The sequence below is a fragment of the Malania oleifera genome, chromosome 5 (assembly GCF_029873635.1).
Source record: "Malania oleifera isolate guangnan ecotype guangnan chromosome 5, ASM2987363v1, whole genome shotgun sequence".
NCBI classification, from domain to species: domain Eukaryota; kingdom Viridiplantae; phylum Streptophyta; class Magnoliopsida; order Santalales; family Ximeniaceae; genus Malania; species Malania oleifera.
This window is the reverse complement of record NC_080421.1, coordinates 33,407,454-33,430,588: the sequence shown is the minus strand read 5'-3', so window position 1 is coordinate 33,430,588 and position 23,135 is coordinate 33,407,454. Positions and strand designations below refer to the sequence as shown.

At 37.4% G+C, this 23,135-nt stretch overlaps 2 protein-coding genes across 3 annotated transcripts in view; one reads left to right on the top strand and one right to left on the bottom strand.

The window, feature by feature from the left end:
* Nucleotides 1–6,842: 6,842 nt before the first annotated feature.
* LOC131155799 (protein MODIFYING WALL LIGNIN-1-like) lies at nucleotides 6,843–9,108 on the top strand. The gene is made up of 3 exons (XM_058109213.1): nucleotides 6,843–7,416; nucleotides 7,584–7,792; nucleotides 8,342–9,108. The coding sequence occupies exons 1-3, from the start codon at nucleotides 7,309–7,311 to the stop codon at nucleotides 8,604–8,606; spliced, it is 582 nt and encodes a 193-aa protein (XP_057965196.1). The 5' UTR covers nucleotides 6,843–7,308; the 3' UTR covers nucleotides 8,607–9,108.
* An 880-nt stretch (nucleotides 9,109–9,988) lies between these two features.
* The window catches only part of LOC131155798 (protein decapping 5-like), a 35,505-nt gene continuing 22,358 nt past the window's right edge, over nucleotides 9,989–23,135 (bottom strand). Inside the window, exons 3-8 of one of the 2 annotated variants that reach the window (XR_009136901.1) lie at nucleotides 16,496–16,567; nucleotides 15,526–16,410; nucleotides 11,517–11,711; nucleotides 11,230–11,340; nucleotides 10,756–11,102; nucleotides 9,989–10,527 (exon numbers count right to left, since the gene is read on the bottom strand). Coding sequence is in view for 1 of the 2 variants with exons in the window: in XM_058109212.1 (XP_057965195.1) it covers nucleotides 10,461–10,527; nucleotides 10,957–11,102; nucleotides 11,230–11,340; nucleotides 11,517–11,711; nucleotides 15,526–16,410; nucleotides 16,496–16,567 (1,476 nt within the window). In the remaining variant the exon portion in view is untranslated. The remainder of the gene's footprint in view (nucleotides 10,528–10,755; nucleotides 11,103–11,229; nucleotides 11,341–11,516; nucleotides 11,712–15,525; nucleotides 16,411–16,495; nucleotides 16,568–23,135) is intronic. The other variant, XM_058109212.1, reaches the window with a different exon arrangement.

Below are 23,135 nucleotides of genomic sequence, written 5' to 3'. Positions count from 1 at the left end.
TTCCTATGTCCATGACATCTCATTCATACATTTGTTTAGGCATAGGAATCCTAAGTGATAGGCATTTTCACATTCCTAGGATTGAAAAAATCCAATAAAGCATGAGCATCTCATTCCTATACTATACTGCTCGCAGGTGAGTAATATGAAAATCTCATTTTTATGGGAATTTTACTTTTTTGACCAAATCACAATTATTATTTTTGCAAGTTGAACAACAATCCACTTTAATCCAGTATTATTCTACTTAATTGTTATATTAAAATAATAAATAATTAATAGAAAGAAAGTAATATTATTATCATGATATAATAATATAATTTAATTATTAATATTTATACAATGCATTACCTAAATTATTTTAGTTAACTGTATTATTTAAGAGTTTTTTTTCTTTTTAATTATGATTGCTACGAATTTTGTGACATGGATTTAATTAAATATATATTCTTAATAATATTTTTTGTTTGAAAATATAATCATTCTTCATATATTGAGTATACACAAGTCAAGGTATAATGGTCATCTTCTTGAAGTACTTGCTAGATTCACAAGCCGAACCAAACTTTGGCATAAAAATCTTGTTGGAGATGGGGCTCATATTTGAGTGGAAAGCATGCACCGAGGAAAGCATAGTGACGCAAAGAACAAGGAGGGCGGTTGTAGGATCAAACCATCGACAGATTGGTCGACCTGTATGAGAGACGATTTGCTCTCGGCATCAAACCATCAACGGTTTCATTCGGTGCAAGTCACGAAATTTAAATCAGAAATCAATAGATTGGGGGATTTTAGAGGATTTTCCTCTAAGGAATTGGTACAGAAGTGTTGTAGTTATAGTATAATATTTTTGTACGCATAGGGTTAGTATTTAATCATTATTTTATAACCCTTGAGATAAACTTTGTAAGCTTCACATTGTGATAGTGAAAAACAGCCACTTGCTCCCATGGATGCAGGCAAATTACTGAACCACATAATTCTTGTGTCGTGTTTGATTTATTACTTTCCTTTATTCATTGTGCTTGATTGTTAATTTCCGTATTGTTCATTGATTCAAGTTTGCGACGTTTTTCGTTGTGCACTCACATCAACAATTGGTATCAAAGCGCCAATTACAACAATTGGTATCAGAGTGCCAATTTCAACAATTGGTATATTAGAGCTATTGGTTGCAATGGCTGAGATCTCTTTGGTGAAGTTCAATGTTAATAAGTTCAATGGAACAAGAAATTTTGAACTTTGGCAGAGGAGGGTTAAGGACTTGCTGGTGCAGTAAGGTATGGTGAAGGTACTATACGGAAAGAAGCCAAAAGCCATGGACGACACGAGTTGGAAGGAGTTGGTAGCGAAAGCAGTGTCCACTATCAGGCTTTATCTAGCCAATGACGTGTTGTATCACATCATGGATGAGGAATCACCGACAACAGTTTGGCTAAAATTGGAGTGTCGGTACATGTCCAAGTCATTGACAAACAAGTTGTATCTTAAGTAAAAACTATATTGGTTTAAGATGGTAGAGGATTTGGATCTAATTAAGCACATCAATGTATTTAATCAGAACATTAGTGATCTGAAGCGAGTTGATGTGAAGTTCGAGAAATAATACAAAACGTTGATGCTATTTAATTCCATACATACATCTCTAACGTACGAAAATCTAGTTACGACTCTGACATGGGAGAAAGAAATCCTGGAGTTGGAGGATATCACAAGTGCAGTGCTGGGGTTCCATCAAAGGAAGAAGGCCAGCGATGAGATCGAGTTCACAAGGTGAAGGGCTCGTGGCAAAGGGTGATCAGGATCGTGGAAGAGGCAAGTCCTAGAGCGGATCAAGTGATAATAAACCTAAGTCGCAGACCAAGACGAGGAAGGGTATTCGTTGTTTTAAGTGCAAGAAAAAAGGGTACATAAAACTAGAGTGTCTGAAGTGGAAGAAGGGGAATGAAGAAAGTCAAGAGGGTTCGTCAAAATCTGCAAATGTAGCGAAAGAAGGAGACTCGGGAAGCAGTGATTGTGATATGTTTTCTATTTCATCTAGTTCAGAACACCTCACGGATTCTTGGATCCTAGACTCAGGATGTTCTTTTCACATAACGCCCAACAAAGTCTGGTTTATCACTTACAAATTAGTTAGTTGTGGTTCCGTTCTAATGGGAAAAGATGATGTCTGCAAAGTTGTTAGAATTGGGGATATCTGGATCAAGATGTATGATGATGTGGTAAGGATGTTATATGGTGTAAGGCATGTACCTGATTTACAGAAGAATGTGATATCATTGGGCACTTTGGATTGTAACGGGTATAGTTATAAGTCTGAAAGTGGGACAATGAAGGTGTGTAAAGGCATCTTCATGGTGATGAAGGGACAGAGGTTAGCAGGAAATCTCTATGTAATGCTAGGTGACATGGTTGTAGGTGGAGCTGCAATTGAAATTTATGAGTTATATAATACCGTTTTGTGCAAAACAACCACACACAAAATGAAGGATATTCTTAACTACATTGTTTTGGATGTTTGGGGACCGGTGAGGGTAGCATCACAAATTATACATGGGTACTTCATGAGTTTATCACAAAAGGTCTGGGGGTACCTCATGCTGCACAAGTTGGAGATGCTTGTCAGGTTTAACTTCTGGCTGAGGTGGAATACCAAATCGGGAGAGAGTTCCTCAAGTCAGACATTGGATTTGAGTACGTTGGTGTTCAAGGAGTTTTGTGAGCATGGTAGGTTGTATGCACAGTTTGCAAGGAACTTCTTGTTATAGTCAACGAGTATAGCGTGTTTCTTGAATAATCGATCGCCAAGGGTATCACTAAATGGGAGAGTTGTAGGAGGGGCTTGGACAGGTTATACGAAAGACTTCTCTAGTTTGAGAGAGTTTGGAGGTTCAACCGTGCACGGTTCTAGTGAGGTGAGATCTAAGCTTGGTGTAATGTCTAGATAGTACAGCTTTTTTGGGTATAAGAAATATGGGTTCAAGTTGTGTGATCCAATAACAAACAGGGTGGTGATCAGTGGAGATATGGTTTTTGTTGTTAAAATCATGGTGTAGCGTACTCAGGTAGATGAAGAGAAATAGGTGACAAAAAGCTGCAGCAGCAACGAGCATGTTGTGTCGGTGGAGTTGGAGACTTAGGGCAAAAGTGCAAGGAGCTCTACCTCAGGAGACCAATAGTATCACAGTATAAATTGGGGCAAAAAAAAAATTGTGATGCGGGTGGACTTATAGACTCAGGGCAAAAATGACATTGTTCATATTATAAGGAGTTCTAACTTGGGAGACCAGCACAGTCACAATGGGCCCAGGTGCACCATTAGGCCACCGCCCAAGTATAAGTTTGATGACTTGATGTCTTATGCATTCATCACTACTAGTAAGGTTCCCACTATTTTTCAAGATGCGATGCACGGCAAAGAGAAAAATATATGTACGAGTGCTATGGTAGAGGCGATGGAGTTACTACATAAGAATCAGGTCTGAGAGTTACTGGAACTTCTAGAGGGGAAGAGGATGATAGGATGCAAGTGGGTAATTATTCCGTTATTTTATGTGAATGACATGTTAGTTGGTGGGAAAATTTTAACTGAGGTTAATCAGTCAGAAACTCTGTTGAGAAAGAAATTTGACAAGAAGGTTTTGGGTGCGGCCAAAAGGATTCTTAGGTTAGAGATTCGCAAGTATAAAGTTACAGGGAGATTAGGGTTATCTCAAGGTGGCTTTGTGTACATTATCGTAGAGAGATTGTAGTTATCTCAAGGTGGTACATCAGTGGCGAATCATTGCAAATTGTCTACCGCTCAGTACCCAAGGACAGAGGTGATGTTCAGGTCATGTCAAAGGTCCCCTATGCCAGTGCAATGGGATGTTTCAGCAGGCAACAAAGTGATTCGTCAGTTGTGAGATTCGCGTATGCAGGCTACACAAGGGACTTGGGTGATAGCTAGGAGACCTACAGCAGGGTATGTTGTGGGAGGGTCTATTTGTTAGAAGTCTAGGGTACAATCTTAGGTTGCACTTTCAACAACTGACTCAAAGTACTTGGCAGTGGCTGAGGCTACCAAGGTAGCATTGTGGTTTAAAGGTTCGTTCAAGGAGCTAGGTATTGAGCTAGGTGGAGTTCCTATTACCACGGACAAGTTCAAGTATCACTTGGACTTGGTTTACGTCTCCAGGTGTTAGACGATAGGTGGTCCCAATCTACTGCCCCAAAAGAAGCAACAGGGTTATGCTTTCGGATTTCTCCAAAGTAGTGAATATTCACCAAGGTGGAGATTGTTGAAGATGTGGTTCATATTTGAGTGGAACGCATGCACCGGGGAAAGCATAGTGATGCAAAGAACAAAGAGGCAAGTTGTAGGATCAAACCATCAACGATATAAGAAACGGTTTGCTCTCGGACTAAAATCATCGATGGTTTCAGGCTACAGCGGGAACAGCTCTTGGCATTAAACCATTGACGGTTTCGTTTGGCGCAAATTACGGAATTTGAATCAAAGATCAATAGATTGGAAGATTTTGGGGGATTTTCCTCTAGGGGATTGCCACAGAAGTGTTTTAGTTGTAGTATAAGTCTTCTGTACGCATATGGTTAGTAATTAATCATTATTTTGTAACCCTTGAGATGAGCTTTGTAAGCTTCACATTGTGATAGTGAAAAACAACTGCTTGCTCCCTTGGACATAGGTAAATTGTTGAACCACATAATTCTTGTGTCGTGTTTGATTTATTGTTTTCCTTTATTCATTGTGGTTGATTGTTAATTTTCGTATTATTCATTATTGAGTGCTTGCACTACTTGTTCCAAATTGATTTGAGTTTGCGAGGTTTTTCGCTGCGCATTCACATCAACAATTGGTATCAGAGAGCCAAATACAGCAATTGGTATCAAAGCGCCAATTACAAAAAATCTTGTATACATTCATATTCCCATAAGTTAGACATTCCAATATTTTTAGGAACAAAATTCATAAAAAAATGTGATTTCCTGAAAATATTTACATCGAGGACCAAACACCCCGTAAGTATCAACCCTGAGTTATTTACCATTTTCGCAGGCTTGTTATGTGCATTTCCATTCCATTGTCTTGCATTTGCCCACTACCTTCTTTTTTTTTTTTTATAATTTGCATCAAGTTCTATGGGTAAGCATTAAAAAAATTATTTAAAAAAAAAAAAACTAGAGAATTGAAATGATTTCACATGATGCCCATTAAGGTATGGATGTAAAAGAAGGCGAATGTAAATGCCAAATTTTGTAACAAGGTTAGAAATAGGGAATATATATAGAAGGACAAAGGACATCCGAGTTGATGTTTTCATTCTCGACCATAAAGTGTAAGATGTTTTGTCACAAGGGTTTGTGTTCAGAAGCACCTTTTGAACTTTATGTTGGATATTTAGATCCTTTCATTAAGGTTTCCTCTCCTATTTTTTTTCTTTTTGCCTCATCCAACGTGGTCCATTAATTTGGTAACTTTTGGATTTCAAATTAAGGAGGTAATTGGCTCTACATACATAAAATGCACTTGTAGATTTTCTCTATGCATGTCGACACATTGTATTTATATTTTGAATGGATGATTAATTGTTTCTTAATGACATTGATAGTTATTTGAACTCAAATTCTCAAAGATGCAAGCAGGTTTTGACTAATTCATATTTGAGACCTAAAGCTTTGGTGGTCTTGAAAAGGTTTGATGAAACTTAAGTTAAAAATTTATGTTGAAAATCTCAGTAATCGTACTTGGGCTTATAACATGAGGATAAAAACAATGCGGATGAAAATTTCTCTAAATTTGCTTTAGTTTTTTAGCAAATTACCGAACTACTCTAGATAAGATTATGTCCGAACATATTTCAGGAGGAAGAAATTGATGGCTCAATCTAAGTTAATTTGATTTAGATTGTAATGTAGGTTGGCTTTTTTGATTAAAAAATGAAAAGGATTTATTAGGCACAAAAATTTATTATTTTAGGGATTCAAAATCATTAGATATCGCCTTTTGATATTTTCTTTGCTCCTTTTGTTTTTCTTTTCTTTGCTTATTTTCTAAGTTTTGCTCTATTTATTTTTGTTTCCTCTCACCCATTTCCTTTTTTTAGTGGGTGAATATGGTAACAGTGATTTTTCTTAATTTCTTTCTTTTGTGCTTTTCAAGCCATTTTAGGTTTGCCTGAAGATGGGAAAGTGATCCTCAAAGTGGACCACTTTTTATGGTGTATATATATATAGTTTTAAAGCGCAAATAGGAAACACTTAGAAATTAGAACTGAAAGAAAAGGATCAATTATTTCTTCCCCTCCTAATGTTGGAGTAGTTTGATTTTAAGAGGGGAGAGAAAATTTTCTCCTTTTTTCTCTTTTCTTCCTACACCATGTCAATAAGTAAAATTAAAAAATTAAAAATTAAAAATGTCTGCTCGATCTCTTTTTCTTTCTCTCTCCTTCATTCCTTTGTTTTTCCTCCTCCCCACCAATCACACAATGGTAAAAGGTTAATCATCAGCAGCATCAAATGATCATTAGCCCAGAGGCCCACATCCCTTTCTCAATTAGCCTTGCTAAGTCTTGCATCTCTCATCTCAAATTTCAACCAATCTGGCGTATTCTATGGTATATATAATAATAAATTTCCAGCTTTTGGGTGGGAAATTTCTGAGAAGTAACATTGAAGCATGACCAGTAAGTGGAAGGATCGCCAGATCAACTCATCAACTATAGATATTGCTAAGTCTTCTCTTTAATTGGTCAGGGTAAATGCAGTTCAGCCCCTAAATGCATACATTTAATATCTCCCTATTTCTTTAACCCAAGTCAATGCTACTGCCACAACCTTTCATAAGAGGAACATAATTAATGTTTATAAATCAAATGATCTGTTTTTAATCTCATTCTCCAAAAACCTCTTCTTCTTCTTTTTTTGTGAACTTCAAACTCTCTCTCTCTCTCTCTCTCTCTCTCTCCTGCAGTTGACCAGCTCCAAATGTGTAGAAAGAAAAAAATGAAGGGAAGGAGATTGAGGGGAAAGCTTCACATATATTCCAAAACCTTGGAAGTAGGAATAGGAATGGTACCTATTCTTCCAAGCAATGAAAGACTTGTAGCTTGGGATTGGAAGAAAGTCTCCTCAATTACCACCACCACATCCGGTCCACATTTAGAAAAAGAAACTTCACATAAAAACTGATCCGAGCAAGGCAGCTGAGAGATGAGCGCCAACACCAAACACCAAACACCCTGAGTAATCTCCAAGCCTTCTCCCATCCTATTTTGCAATTCTCCGTTTCCAGGCTCCCATTTGTTCATGGACAAACCCCGGCAACACGGGTTTGCGCTCCTCTGCTCCTCCATGCTCTTCCTCGCCTCCGTCGCCGTCGCATCCTGTGTCGCTGCAGAGTTTAAAAGAACAAAGGTACTCGATGCTCTTCACAAATTACATACGACAGTTCTCTTCTTTTTTTCTTTTTATTTTTTATTTTTTTTCAAATTTTCAGTCCTTCTGCAATGTAATATTTTTTTGTCGGTAGATGTGGTTTATTATTTATTTGATTTTTTATTTTATTTGTGGGTTTTCTGTAGAAAGAGGATATAAAGTTGGATGGGAAGCTGTGCTCTTTGCCAGGTAGTAATGCATTTGGGCTGGGAGTGGCAGCTTTGATATGTGTTTCCATAGCTCAGGTAGTGGGGAATTTGGTGATATGCAGGCACTTCTGTTTGGGAAAGAATGGAAGAATCTGCAATAGGAGAAGAACCAGGATTTCGAACGCTGCTCTTCTGGCTGTCTCCTGGTAGGTGATATCAAACCTACCCTCCTCCATCCATAGATTATTAATTTATTTATTTATTTTAAATGCTTGAAAATAGAGACCAAATGAAATAAGTCATCATCCTTTTCAAAGTCTTACTCATGATTCAGCCACTAGGGGAGGCTGTTCTAATGAAAAAAAAAAACCTGCATGTAATAAGGGCATTAACTAGAATTTATAATCATAACACACTAATCCCATCGCGCATTCTTTTTACAAGATCAAGTTTCATTACATGAAGAATGTTAACGCGCTATATATCCTACCTAATATGCCCGCGACAATGTGAGTCGTCGCAGGGTGGCAAAATGAAGATATAATATTTAATTAGAGAAAAAGACCAAATAGGTAGAGAAAAGCTGAGATGGGGGAACATGGCCAGCTGGGGGGATTACTAAATTTATTAATTTTCATTTGCAATAATAATAATAATAATAATAATGGTACCAGACTTCCAATAGAATAAATTTAAAAGAGGCATGAAATTTGAAATTGAAGAATGCGCATATGGTATCCAATTAATGAATGCAGGATGAGCTATGGAGTAACGGTGGTATTGGTGGGCACAGCCAGCAGCATGAACAGAAGACAGGCCTACGGAGAAGGGTGGGTAGAGGGAGAGTGCTACGCGGTGAGAGATGGCGTATTCGTTGGGTCGGCGGTGCTCGTCTTAGTCGCCGTAAGTACGACGCTCGCGGCCCTCCTCCTAACCAGGAGGAAGCCCCATCTGGAACGAGGCCAGAAAGTGCATGCTCAGGTGCCACCAGATGGGTCACAGAGGAATCAATGTTTATAGACCAACAGCCACATTACAACCCCCTCCCCCCACTCTTTTTATCTAGAGCAACCCATTCTTTCGGCTTTCCTCCTCCTCCTCCTCTTCTCTTGCTTTTTCTTTTCTTTTTCATTTGAAGGAACCCTTTTTTTTGCCTTTCTTTTTTGTTTTATTCCTGCTTTTTTTCTTGGAGGAGCGAGGGGGTTTTGGAAAGGAACTTTTACCAGGTACAGAGGTATTAACAATACTTGGGGAGATGGAGGAGAGAGGGAAATGGCTTGTGGCAACTGAGGAATCCAATCCAGATCCCCACCACACGTCAAGAAGAAAATAATTATCAACAGTGCTGAAGGAGATGTTTTGTTTGTCTTTTAAAATATAATATCAATAAACAAGTGGTTGAGATGGATGAAGCCTCCACCGCTAACCACATTTGGATAGAATTTGACCTTTGTTTTTGGCATCCAGTGTACGGCTTCTTTTTTGAAAATGCAATGCATCTATGCTTTAATCGGCCAACAAATTATGGTACTACTCTTCAATGTGAAAAAATGGTGGGGGCGAAAAAGAGTATGGATGCTTATTTCTTTATATATATATATATATATATATATATATATATATATATATAGAGAGAGAGAGAGAGAGAGAGAGAGAGAGAGAGCATAGTTGTGATCAAAGAAGGATATGTTGACTTGTGGAAAATAATTCTGTTTTCTATCTTTAAAAAGTATCACATTGTTTTCAGTTTTACAACATTTGTTTAGAAAAAGTTAAAAAACTTTCAATTGATTTCCATATTTTCTAAATAAATAGTGCAAAATAAAAACAAGGCAACTTTTTATACTTCCTTAAAAAATTAATGAAACAAAAAAAAAAACCTTTGAAAAATAAAAATTTCACATCTGTAATAATGTCACGAGTAAATCCTACACAGGAATTTTAAGTCTTCCACAAAGATGTAAGTTAAGGGCATCAAAATAAGATGGGAAAGCCCCTCCAAATCCCACACTAAACGCACAATAAAAAGATTTTTGCTTATAAAAAATATTTGAACTTAATTATGTGAGACACCTCTTATAAGATAAAACCATAGATCAATGAGCTAAAACAAGCAATACCTCACTATGATTGAACCACAACCGTTATATTCACAACCCTAATGATTTATCTGGTACATAAAAATAGAATGAAAAAATAAAAATAAAAATTTGATTTTACAAGTTTACAAATTCATCATATAGATTTTTATTCAATTTCATTCCCACGGAATAAACATGATAAATTTCCCCTTCACCTCTTCATCCTACTAGGACTGAATAAAATGAACTTCTCTATTTGTTTGTTTTTTTGAGATGAGCACATTACCGGACCAACCACCACGATATACAAAACACAAAATGGCTACATTGAAACCGATAAAATGTACTCTTTATAGAACAGGAAAAGGGCAAAAAGTTGAGAATGACAAAGGGCAATTTTGTGGAAGCATGCCTCTGTACAACAGGAACAGAACACTGAAATGGTACTGAAATAATAAAAAGAAAAGGATAGCACACAGATACAAGGTGTTCAACTCCGTTTGCAAGTCTAGGCTTCTTTAGAAGGTGCGTATTATAGTATCAAATATCATGAAACTTGCAAGCTGAGCATCCCATGGGGCATGAAGTCTTGTCTTCAAAAACATTATAAAGCAGCATACCTACTAAAATGATCCCTCACCAACAGGATTTCTCAATACGAATGATAGCGTTATTAAATCTTTAAATAGTCCTGTACGACCTTACAATAAAAGATCAATCCTAAATGCCACAACAAGAAAAAAAATTTCAACTGTTACATTAAAACAATGACAATAAGTCATCTCTCTGGTCATCAATGCCCATTAGAAGCTGGGTTACCCACTAGGCTGAAACATTTATCCAAACAATTGTACCTGGCCCTGCATGTACGTGTGTATGTGGGGTGGGGGAGGGGGTGTGTGAGAGAGAGAGTAGATGGTAAGACTAATAAGTTCATATGAGACGTAAAGGTAGATACTATAATGTTCATTAACTGGCTTGATCATAGCCATTTGCATGAACATTCATGAGCAGGCTAAGTCAATTTCACCTATATGACAAAATTTCAAAGCGGGGAAAAACTTCTCAAAGAAATTGAAATTACCCACCTTTTGACCATTTTGTAGATAACACTGGCTAAAGATGATACGTGATAAAGGCTGGTTCATAGGCCAAAAAAACTTGAACCAGCCAGTTTGGGTGGATACAAACCATAACATGAAATACACAGGATCTTTCACAAAAGCTAAGAGTTTGGCAAGCAGTGGACAAAGACAAGCATATACTTTCAAAGATTTAAATTCTAATACCGGTACACGTCCATGTTCCCACCACGGCCTCCCCTATAATATCCATGTCCTCTTCCCCAATTAAATGAGCCACGGTAATTCTCACCACGTCCAGTGCCATAGCCCCCATAACCTACACGAGGCCTCTGCTGGAAGTTGCCAAAAGTCTGGACAAGAAAAGATATCAGCAAATAATCAAAGCCACAATCAGAAACTTTCCTCCCTCATTAGAATATTCAATGTCTCAAATTCACATGGTTTCACGTGTGAAAAAGAAGTGAAAAATCAGCAAACCTCAGTGTCCTGCCTCATTCTCTCAGAGAACCTATTCTGTCCATTTCTCGCTCCACGGGCGAGTGAATTACAAGAAATTGTGTCAAAGAAGTCATCCTTATTGTATGCAGACTGCAAAAAGAAGCCAAATATGATTTAACTCAACTATTCAAGTTTATATCCAAAATAACAGTGAAAAACCACAACCAATTTTCAGGCAACCTGAAGCACTCTTGTGTTTTTGTTGAAACACACAAGGGAGCCACAGAATCCAGCAGGTGAATACAGAAAAAATTTCAGAAACTTACTTTGGGATCAAACCTGGGTACCAAGCCATGGCCATCTTCAGCCACCGAGCTCTGCCCAGTTGCACTATTCTCCACCCCTTTGCTTCTCTCTCGTTGCTTTGTATGACCAAGACAGCCCCAGACCTCATCCTTTTTAAATTTCTCATTCATTGCTTCAAAATCAAATTCTTTAGTGAACTCGGTGGAGTCTTGAGACTGCAATAGAACACAACTAATCCAATTTCACTGAACTTTTTGAAAACTAAAATATTATTAAAACTACACCAACAGTAACCCATCATCTACTTTATTGCAGAGAAGCACAATGAACAATTCCCTTATTCAGTAACCATAATGATGAAGTGGACACAAAGTTCACATCAAACAGCGCAATTAAGCAATGATAAAAAACAACAGAGGACCCCACGTGACCTTAAATTGTCAAAAGCAGAAAATATATACTATTTTTAAAGTTCCTAAGTAATATATAAAAATTTTAATTTCACAAAAAATTTACTTAATTGTGATATTGTTCCCATAATGAAATTACTGTCAAAATTATAAAAAATTTTTATATTTCTAAATATCTCACTATTTATGACATCATCCTAACACAGTGCTTATGTCACCAGTTCAACCTGATGATGTCAAATTATATATTCATTGCTTATGTAACCACCAGATCAGCTATTTGCCTATGCTTACAAAATTTACATTCCATGTGCTCCGCCTTAAAAAAATTGTTTGTCCTAAAGCTCTTAGATTTTAGAGTACCCATCCAAAATTTAGAACTTATCACTAAGATACCATACTATATAAATTCTGTGGCAGGCATCAATGGACCATAATCATGCACAAAATTGTCAAATATCTAGTTCACAAGTATGAGTGAGGAGAATTTGTAATCCATCCTAAAAACAAACTCTCATGCCGTGCTTGGGAGCATGGATTTTGAGCTTTGGATTTGTGTGGATTTGGAGAAAACTGAATATAATATTGTATTATTATTATTATTTTTTATAAACAAAGAAATTTTATTAGAGAGGGCAGAATGTACAAAAAGAATAAAACAAGGAAAACAGGGAGAATAAAATCCACCCTTTACATCAAAAGTAAATAATTACAGATTTCCCATTCTAGGCCCAAAAACCAAAATCAATGCAAGAGAGCCAACCAGTCCTGCTGCATATCTTCCAAAGATATGTGACGAAAAAACCTATTGGCTAACACCCACAAAGATGAAAGATAAGTCACTCTACTCCAACGCAAGTTAGTAGACATAGCCACTCCTTTGAAAATTCTAGCATTCCTTTCCATCCAAACACACCAAATTATAGCCATAATGGAGCACTGCCATAAAGCTTTCCTATTCTTTCCCTTACCAAAGCCTTCAAACGTGATGCAGCAAAATGTCTTCAATGTGGACAGACACACCCAGCTCTCACCAAATATACCAAATAATTTATTCCAAACAGCCAACATGCAAGGACAATGAAGAAACAAACGTGCACAAGTCTCCCCGCTCCTCAAGTAGTGGACAAAAATATCCAGAGACGCAGCTTTATTGGGTTTTGTCTTTTGAAGAAAGTCATTGGTATTAATTTTTTCCAGGTACCACAGTTCAAATGAAAGCTTTTCTTTTCAAGGGAGCTTTGGCTTTCCAAATCAATGGATAATTTTTCCGTAGTAGGGTCACGAGTAAAATAATAGAAAAAGGATTTACAAAAGAACTCCCTAGAAATATCTAAGCTCCAGACCCTATTATATTATAATTTTATACAATTTTGTATTATATTAGTTAGAAATCCACAGAAATCCAAATCCAAGGCATCTCCCAAACATAGGGTCATTGTCTTGTTCATTTTTCACACTGGGTATCCAATACTGCCTGGAAAACCATACACTGTTTCCCACTACAAGCCCAAGTAAATATATTTAAGTTTGAAATGACAAGGCAGCCTCTTTTCCCCCAAAAAAAGATGAAAATTTTGTTTTGCAAAACAAGAAAAAATAACAAGCATGATCCGCGTACAATAATTAAAATAACAAGCATGATCCATGTAATTTTAAAAGGTTTAAGATTGGAGAAGTTCTTCTCACAAGACCAACTAACAATAACCACTTGTCAAACTCAAATAATCAGCCATCAAAATTCAAAGCTGTTGTCCATCATGAAAGGAAGATAAAGAAGAAGCGCTACACCTCCATATAAACTGCCAGGGAACTGCAAGTATTATTCTCTACAAAAAGATTGATATTAGCGCCTAAAAAAAAATAAACTTCTACCATACAACCTCCATGGCTCCATCTCAACACATCCACATGTCCCTCAATTCTCTCCACAAAGTAAACAAAAGATAAATGCCACCATAGAATCCAAACAATCTTGTACAATTCTAACAAAATGAACACTGCAAAACTTCATGCCCCGGCACTTGAGGATGCACCTCGAGCAGGTTGAGTCAATTTAAAGGTCAACACAGACACAACCCATGTGACAGAACTCTCAATCCCCATGCTCAATCCAAAGCAACCTCCAACCGAAGGTCCTAAGAGGCTCAATTTTGTTAAACTCACACTATGTCCAGGCTAGATTGGTTTGGCACAGTCTAAATGTAGATTCAGGCTGTCCTTTCAGTTTATATGTAATTGATTTTGAAAATATAACCGTTGGATATTCTTAATATCACAGTGCTATACGTGTGTACATACAAGGCTCAAGTCAGATCACCTGGCCAAAGACCTTTGCCTGAGCACATCCCAGGTTGGCACTACGTAGAGGTTGTCCAACCCAAGCCCAAAATTAAGTATTGAAAAATATTGTCCAAATTTTCCAAAAAACTTGGTTGGGCTCAAGGTCAGGTTTGGCTTAGCACGCTTGAGCTGTGACTCTTTCATAACAATACCATCTCTAACTGCATACCTTTTCCCCATTGTACTCCTCAACTTTTAAAAGCATAACCTGGTTCAGAACAATATCCACAGCCATATTTCCAATCAAGGTTATAAATAATGTCATCTGTGGCTCCACCAAATACACCTTGAAATCTAATCTAACTGTGATAATTGGGCCTTCACTAAACAGATACTAGGACTCCTGTAATGGGGCTGCCATCGCAAATCTCTGATGTTAAGACTCCATAAATACAAAACAACTGGCCCCTACTAACAAAAATTAAAAATTCAACCTAAACACTACCATGAAGCGAAGGGAAAATAGTTGCTTATGGCCCAACAATTCATCATTCAATCTCATTAGTAAGCATAACGCTTCTGTTCTGTCATACCTATTCCCACCACATCATTTCCTTAAGCTTGATGGCATATTCTCCATCTGCCCTACTCTTTTTTTTTGGGGGGAAAGAAAAAGAAGATGAATCTATTAGAAAAAGAAGAATGTACAAGGAGAACAAGAAATCCTCCACAACAGAAGAAAGAAAAAAGAGAAAATAAAAAATAAAACAATAAACAATAAAACAAAACTAAAACAATCAGACTAACGATGCCAACCAATCCCATTGAATATCAGAAAACTTCACTCCTTTAAATCAACCAGCAGAAGCACACCAAAGCAAGGCCAATAATGAATCTTCTCCCATAACAAAGATAGTTCAGCTTTTTATCAATGAATACACAAGCATTTTCAACCCATAAACCACACAGAATTGTGAAAACCGCACAGAACCACAAAGCATGAGCATCCTTCCTTTCAGAAAACCAGCAAAAGAAGTGGCCAACAAATCTTCCGTCTGTCTTAAATTTTGTTCACTTCTTGGTTAGACACAAAAAAAAAAAAATCTGGCACTTCTAACTCAGGAAACCTAAAGAAATCAGAACCATGATTGCGTGCAAATGTTTTGAAAAGCTCTAACTTAACCCAATAGCAGCCAAGGATTGTAATCCAAAACCATAAGAACAAAGCTGCAAAGAAGCATCAAACATAAAAAATATAGAACAGCACATGAAGCAACAATGAACATATATAACCAAATTTAGAAAGATTTTTTTCTAAAAGAAAAAATATTCTGACCTGCTGCACAGAATCTGGCAATGGCAATAATGGTTCTTGAAGTGCTGGGACAGTAATCGAGGATAAAGAGCTAGATGGTGTTAGTATCAGAGTGCCCTTATCCTTCTGATCATTGTATGTTTTCGGCATTGGAGTAAGAACAGGTGGTCTAGGCAGCATTAACTGATCAGGAGTTAACAATGTTGGTGGTTTTGTTAATAAAGGACCTAAAGTAGAACCAACCAATGGAGATGAAGAAGGCAAAGACTGAATAGGATGAACAAAAATGGGACCAGAAAAAGCCCCACCAATAACAGAAGGTTCAACAGTGTTAATATCTCGACACGATGAAGAAAGTGAAGACATGATCCGTTTATTAGCTGTCATGGATTCAGAATGAGATGGTAGAGGTGTCTTGATGGGCAAGGAGGATGATGTATCACTGGGAGAAGTAGAAAACTGTTCTGGAGTAGGTAAAATTTTTGGATATTCAGAACCATATGCAGTAAGTAAAGGTACTGGAATGACATGTTCTAATGCATTTGTCAAGCACCTTGGTGAGGACACTTCAATTTCAGAAGCAAGCAACTGATTCTGCACTTTTGAGGGGAACGATGGCATGGATGTTGGTTGAATAGGCTTAGGAAGATGTGAAGAATGAGAAACACTGGAAGCTGCATCATTATACCCTTGCCAATCCATTGGTGGTGAAAAAGAAGATACACTGGCAGTCTGAGCAGCTGGTGAATGACCCCATGAACCTATATGGGTGGTTTTAGACTGATATGAAGATAAAGACTCGTTACAGGCTCCAGTGGTCAAAGCTGTAATATCCTGGCTTGATTCTATCGAAGTTGCACCGCCAACTGAAGCTGATGACAAGGAAGATCTCCCAGCATAGTGTGACTGCAAAGAAAAATCAGATGAAAGTTTTGAAATAATTATCTAAAAAACAACAATTTTTTTATAATTTTTATGCACAAACTGGTACCTGAATAATAGCTGGATCATTGTGCATTTGCTCATCCGTTTGAGCAGGTGGGGAAGACTTAACTTGCAAATCCTGAAATGGAAATAGTTTATAAAAATTAACATATGCATAGTGCAAACTAGCAAATTATCACAAGCCAACATTTAAATTGCATAAATTATAAAATTTGAAATACTTTTGTGTGTTACCATTTGAGTCTGCCAGAATTGAAAAAGGGTCAGGCAATTATTCTTAGAATGACAAAAATAACATCCAAGGATTTTGACAAAAAAATTAAAAACAAAAGAATGTGCGTGTGCAGGTACTTACAAAAGCTAAAGAAGGCAGAGATATGAAAAAGTTTTAGGTGAATCTATTAGGAAGAGATATGACTCATAAAGAGGTAAGAGTGAGGATGGCCAAAAATTAGTCAAAACAAAAACAATATGGTTTAAGGTGTTGGAATAGTGTAGAAAATTTAATGCATAAAGAGGGAAAAAGGTAGGTGGGGAAAATTGTTATAAAGCTAAACTTAAAGCATATAATAACTAATATAGTGGACAAGATATTAAAATTTGAATAAAGATGTATACATACATGCTAGGGCTAGTCGCTTTAATAACAAGATTATTGTTAATTAAAAATAATAATCTTATATTAATTTCTTTAATATAAAACATTTAATTTTTAAAATATTAATTAAAATAAAATATTAATTAAAATAAATATTAATGGAATTGTTAATTAAAAATATTAAAATTTTAATTTAAATATTTTAAAATAATCAAATTGCACACTATAATAAAATTAAGTATCTACATACCACTTTTTTTAAACACAACCAAACACCACTTATAACTTTCAGAACTTCTCCAGTTCAACACCTATTATCAGTATTTTATTAAATTTAGCATTTTTTTTTTCCTGAAAAGCACTTATGCATAAGTGGTTCCAAACAATCCCATAAAACATCATCTTAACAAAGTCTGGAAAATCCAGATAAAAAAACAAAGAAACAACCTGAAAACTAAAAAAAGGGAGAGAAAAAACCAGCACAAACTAACAATCCAATAGATAACGCCAATCGCATTGAATATTAGAAAAGCCCGCCCCCTTAAAATTCCCCTGCCCCACAAGAAGCCAAATAATGAATCTTTTCCAAACCAGAAAATGTGATGACTTCTTCCCTAGAAAAATACGCACATTACACTCCAATTACAACCCCCAAAAGACTGCAAAAAAAAAATGCACATTACCAGAGCGCTTCCCTTTCCTTTTTCCTGCCAAAACCAACAAAAGAAACCACCAAAAAAGTCCTCCACTACCTCTGAACTCACCCAACATTCACCTAAAATACCAAATAGCTTATTGCATACCCTCCAAGCATAATCATAATGAATGAACAAATGCAATGCAGATTCTGATGACGAAAGAACAGAGACTTCTGGAGATAGAGCCTTTAAAGGTCTCCCAACTTGCAGCAAGTTATTGGTATTAATTCTACCAAGTGCAACCAACCAGATAAAACCCTTGGTTTAAAGAGGACTTCAGCCTTCCAAATGGATCTATAGATAGGAAAAGATAAATTAGACTTACTCAGAAAATCACAAAAATATTTGCAAGAGTAAACCCCTGAAGGATCCAAAGACCAAGACCTCCTATCCTCTAAAAAAAACAAGTCATCCAACAAGACTAGCAAAAAGAATAGCTCTACCATCTCCCTATCATTTAACAATATATGAAAGTGAAAATCCCAAGAAAGCAAAGGACCACCTGGATCAACAACAGATGAAGAAATGGAACCATCATGCTGTAAGCTCAAGCGAAAAAGGAGTGGATAAGAGGTGGACAAAACTGCACTCCCCAACCAAGGATCCTTCCAAAACCGAATACTACTACTACTACCTCTTTCCACCAGGAGTTTAATATGGGGAATGAAGTCAGCAACTCTGAGAAATAGCTTTCCCCCCGAAAAACATCTAAATCTCAAAACAGCATCCCACTTACTCTCGTCTAAACCACACTTTTAACAACTAAATGCCACAGGAAAGAATTCTCTAGCAAAAACCTCCAAAGGCACTTAGCCAAAAGCGTTGTGTTTTTATACACCAAGTTTCCAATACCCAACCATCCTCCTGTTAAGACCTACCCATCACTTCCCAACTTACCAAATAATCCCTAAAACCCCTACCCTCAACCACAAGAAGTCCCTCATTATCTTCTCAATCTTGCTAGCAACCCCCACCAGAATCTTAAAAATTGAAAGTATAAAGGGATACTAGAAAGACAAGTCTGGATGAGCGTAATTCTACCACAGAGAAAAAAGAGCACCTTTCCACCCATCCAGTCCCTTAAAAACCCTTTCCACGATGGGGTCCCAAAAGCTGACAGATCTAGGGTTAACCCCCCCCCCCCCCCCCCCCAAAAAAAAAAAGGAACCCCCAGATAGGACTGTGGCAAATCCAAAACACTATAAACCACCTCTGCAAACAACTCCCTAACACTCTTGACAGGCATATTGATAGGCATAATACTGCTCTTCCCCATAATAATCTTAAGCCCATAAACCTTTTCAAAAACATAAAGGAAACCCAAAATATTCATAAAGGAAGGTTTATGATCCTCTGAAAAAAAGATAGTATCATTGGTAAATTGAAGAAGCAACACCCTAACCCCCTCTCTCTCCCCACCTCCAATCCTTTCACTAAACCTCTATCCAGTGCTCTATCCACCATCCTACTCAAAATATCAGCCACTAAAACAAACAAAAACGGGGAAGGAAAATCACCTTGCCTAATCCCTCTCATAGCCTAAAACCAAGATTTAGACTTGCCATTCACTAAAACCGAGTGGCTCACATTATGCAAACAGCCTCTAATCCAACGCCACCATCTCTCACCAAACCCCTTCCTCACAAAAATCTTATCCAGGAAATTCCAATTCACTCTATCATAATCTTTCTCAAAATCCAACTTGAAAATGATTCCCTTCTTCTTCCTTCTCCAAATATCCTGAACAATCTCATCAACAACCAAAATGGCATCACAATTAGCCTACCCCCACAAACGCACTCTAAGCCTTAGAGATAGTCCTATCAAACACCCCACTCAGCCTATTAGCTAAAACTAGGGATGATTTTAAAAAATTTTCATCAAAGAAAGAGCGAAAACAAGTTACAATGAAGAAGGCTAAGACATCCTCCAACAAACAAAAACAGAAAAAGTAAAAAATACAAAAGATTTACAACAACACTGCCTTCCGGTCCCCAATGGAAAGCAAACAATGAGAGACCCAAAAACCCCAAAAGAGCGAACCCAAAAGAAAGCCAAAAGTGTAGCTTCTCCCACATCAAATTTGGGTGAGTCTTCTAGCCTTTCAAATTTTTAGCATTTCCTTCAAGCCAAACTGTCCACTGTCAAAGTATTGTGTGAATGGACAAATTGTCTGGCCTTGAGTTCTGTATATTATATATAGACTTTACAAGAATGCTATACATGGAGAGCAAATAAGTTCCCGCACGAATCTAGCCCTACACATATAAACTATATTCTGTCAATGGAAAGCAAATAAGTTCCCGCATGATTCTAACCCTATATATGTAAACTATAATCTGTCAAATAATGTATGCTAACTGTACAGAATAATGAATGGAGAAATAAGGAAATAATTGTGGGCTGAAATAAGGAAAGAAGTGTGGACAGCAGAGCTTTTGCTATCCGTTGACAACCCCCCCTCAAATTGATGCGGGTTGATCAACAAGCATCAATTTGCTACTTAGGAAGCAATGTCAATGACGAGTGAGAGCCTTGGTGAAGATATCAGCAATTTGTAATTCAGTGGAAATATGTGGAATAGTGATAACACAAGCTTCAAATTCTTCATAGATAGAGTGACAATCGACTTCAATATGCTTCGTGCGCTCATGATAAATAGGATTGTCCGTGATCTGAATAGCACTCATATTATAGGCATGTAGAGGTGTAGGATCGGTCTCAAAAAAATCTAGCTCAGCAAGCAAACCTCGAAGCCAAATAATTTCAGAACAAGAAAGAGACATCACCCAGTATTCAGATTCCGTAGATAACTTAGAAACTCTGTATTACTTCTTACTCATCCAAGAGATCAATGCATCACCTAAGAACACACACCAACTAGAGATGGAGCGACGTGTATCCGCACAATCAGCCCAATCAACATCACTATAAGCAGCAAGGCGAGTAGAATTGCCTGCAGGGAAGAATAAACCATGAGCAGAAGTGACCTACGCATAGCGTATGATTCTACAGACAGCAGCCAAATGAAGTTGACGAGGAGTCAAAAGAAACTGGCTAACTTGCTATACAGCAAAAGAAATGTCCGGTCTAGTAATGATGAGTTAAACAAGGCTACCCACCAACTTCCAGTATAAACTAGGATCAGCAAGTAAGTCACCTTCTTCTTTGCAAAGCCTGACATTTAATTTCATGGGAGTATCAATAGAAGTAAACTCCTAAAGGCCAGCTGTAGCCACCAAGTCACTAGCATACTTATGTTGATTGAGTAAAATACCAGAGGGACTACAATGCACCTCAAGACCAAGAAAATATGTGAGAGACCCAAGATCTTTCATAAGAAAGAACTCTGAGAGATGAGTCTTGAGCTGACCTAGTAAAGCAGAATTGGAACCAGTGATCACAATATCATCAACATAAACCAAAAGAACAACAATACCCATGTCTGATTTCCGAAGAAACAATGAAGTGTCATACTTGCTCTGCTTGAATGAAAATTGTAATAAAGTGGTGCGGAATTTATCAAACCAGGCCCTCGGAGCTTGTTTGAGACCATAAAGAGAGCAACAAAGCTTACACACATGTGAAGTCGAAAAGGGAAACAAACCCGGGGGTGGCTTCATATAAAGACACTCTTTAAAATCCCCGTGAAAAAAAGCATTCTTGACATCCATCTGATGTAGTGGCCAATCACTGGAGGCAGCAACAGCAAGAGCTAGAATCGTACAAACAATAGTCATCTTAGCCATAGGAGCAAAGGTCTCTTCATAATTGACACCATATTCCTAATTATTCCCAAGTGCAACAAGGCAAGCTTTGTAGTGATCCAAACTTCCATCAGATTGGACCTTGACTGAGTAAACCCATTTGCAACCAAGAGGAACAATGGTGGGAGGACAAGGCTCAATGTCCCAGGTGTGATTGGCGTCTAGAGCGGCAATTTCTTCCTGCATAGCCTGTCGCCAACAATCATGCTTGGCAGCGTGTGGGTAGGATGTGGGAATATCAAAATTGGACAATGCAGCAATAAGATCTGAAATAGAATTGCCAGAACTGGAAGAGGGAAAACCCATACCTATCTAGGGGTACAGACACTTTAGGAGAGCAACGTACCAAAGGTTCTGGAGGTGCTGCAACTGGTTACATTTGGAGCGTGGTAGGATCAGATATCGGGTGATCCATTGAAAGAGACTGTGGACGGGAGCATCTCGTATACAAAATACCTCGTTTAAAGCGAGAACTAACTTGATGAAAATCCGAGATCTGCTGCTCAAAGGAGGGGAGAAGCACAGTAGAAGAGGAGAGCACAGAGGACACCAAAAAGAAATGTTGATTTTCAAAGAAAATAACATTCCTAGAAATGCGTGTACGATGTAATGTAGGATCATAGCAAACAAATCCCTTTTAACACACATTATATCCCAAGAATGCACATCGAACAAATTGAGCAGATAATTTATGTCACTCTTAAGGAGGTAAATGAACAAAACATACACAACCAAAGGTACGGAGGTTATCATAACTAGGCTGCTTAGCAAATAAGCGAAAATAAGGAGACTCCATAAGTGGGACTTGAGAAGGTAAACAATTAATCAAGTAGCAATTTTCAGAGCCTCAACCTAGAACATGGATGGAACAGAGGATTCTAGCAAGAGTACGTACCACATCTATGAGATGACAATTTTTGCATTCGGCTACTCCATTCTATTGGGGATTAGCGGGACATGAACGTTGATGAATAATTCCTTTAGAAGCCAAAAATGTCTGAAACTCAATAGAAAAATATTCACCACCGGAAGTTGTGTAATGTCTTAATAGAAGCAGAAAATTGACTGTCAACATACGCTAAAAACTCAGTGAAAGTACGAAAAACGTCAGATTTAGACCGAAGAAAGTAGACCCAAACATCACTATGGATAATATCAAAGCACTGAGAGGCTCTACTAACATGCACAGGGAAGGGAAGAGTTTTTCTTTTACCAAGTTTGCAAAAAGCACACTTAAGAGATAAAGAAGAACGTTCTTTATTACCAAGTAAACTAGAGTTCAACACATAAGATAAGATCTGAGTATTGGGATGGTCTAAACGACGATGTTACAACATACTAAGATCTGAAACATAATTACAAGCAAAAGACTTAATAGAAGAAACTGAAGAACGTGCTGGAATAGGAAAAAGTAGTGGAAACAAGCACCCCACTTTAGGTCCCTTAGCGATCGGCTTCCCTATTACCTAGTCCTGCACAACACAAATAGCACCAGAAAAATCAACAGCACAATTGTTATCAACTAATTGACCAATAGAAATAAGATTCGTGGAAAGCTAAGTAGCAAGAAACACATTAGTTAACTTAGAAGAGGCATCTCAGACAGCAGCTATTGGCAAAGAA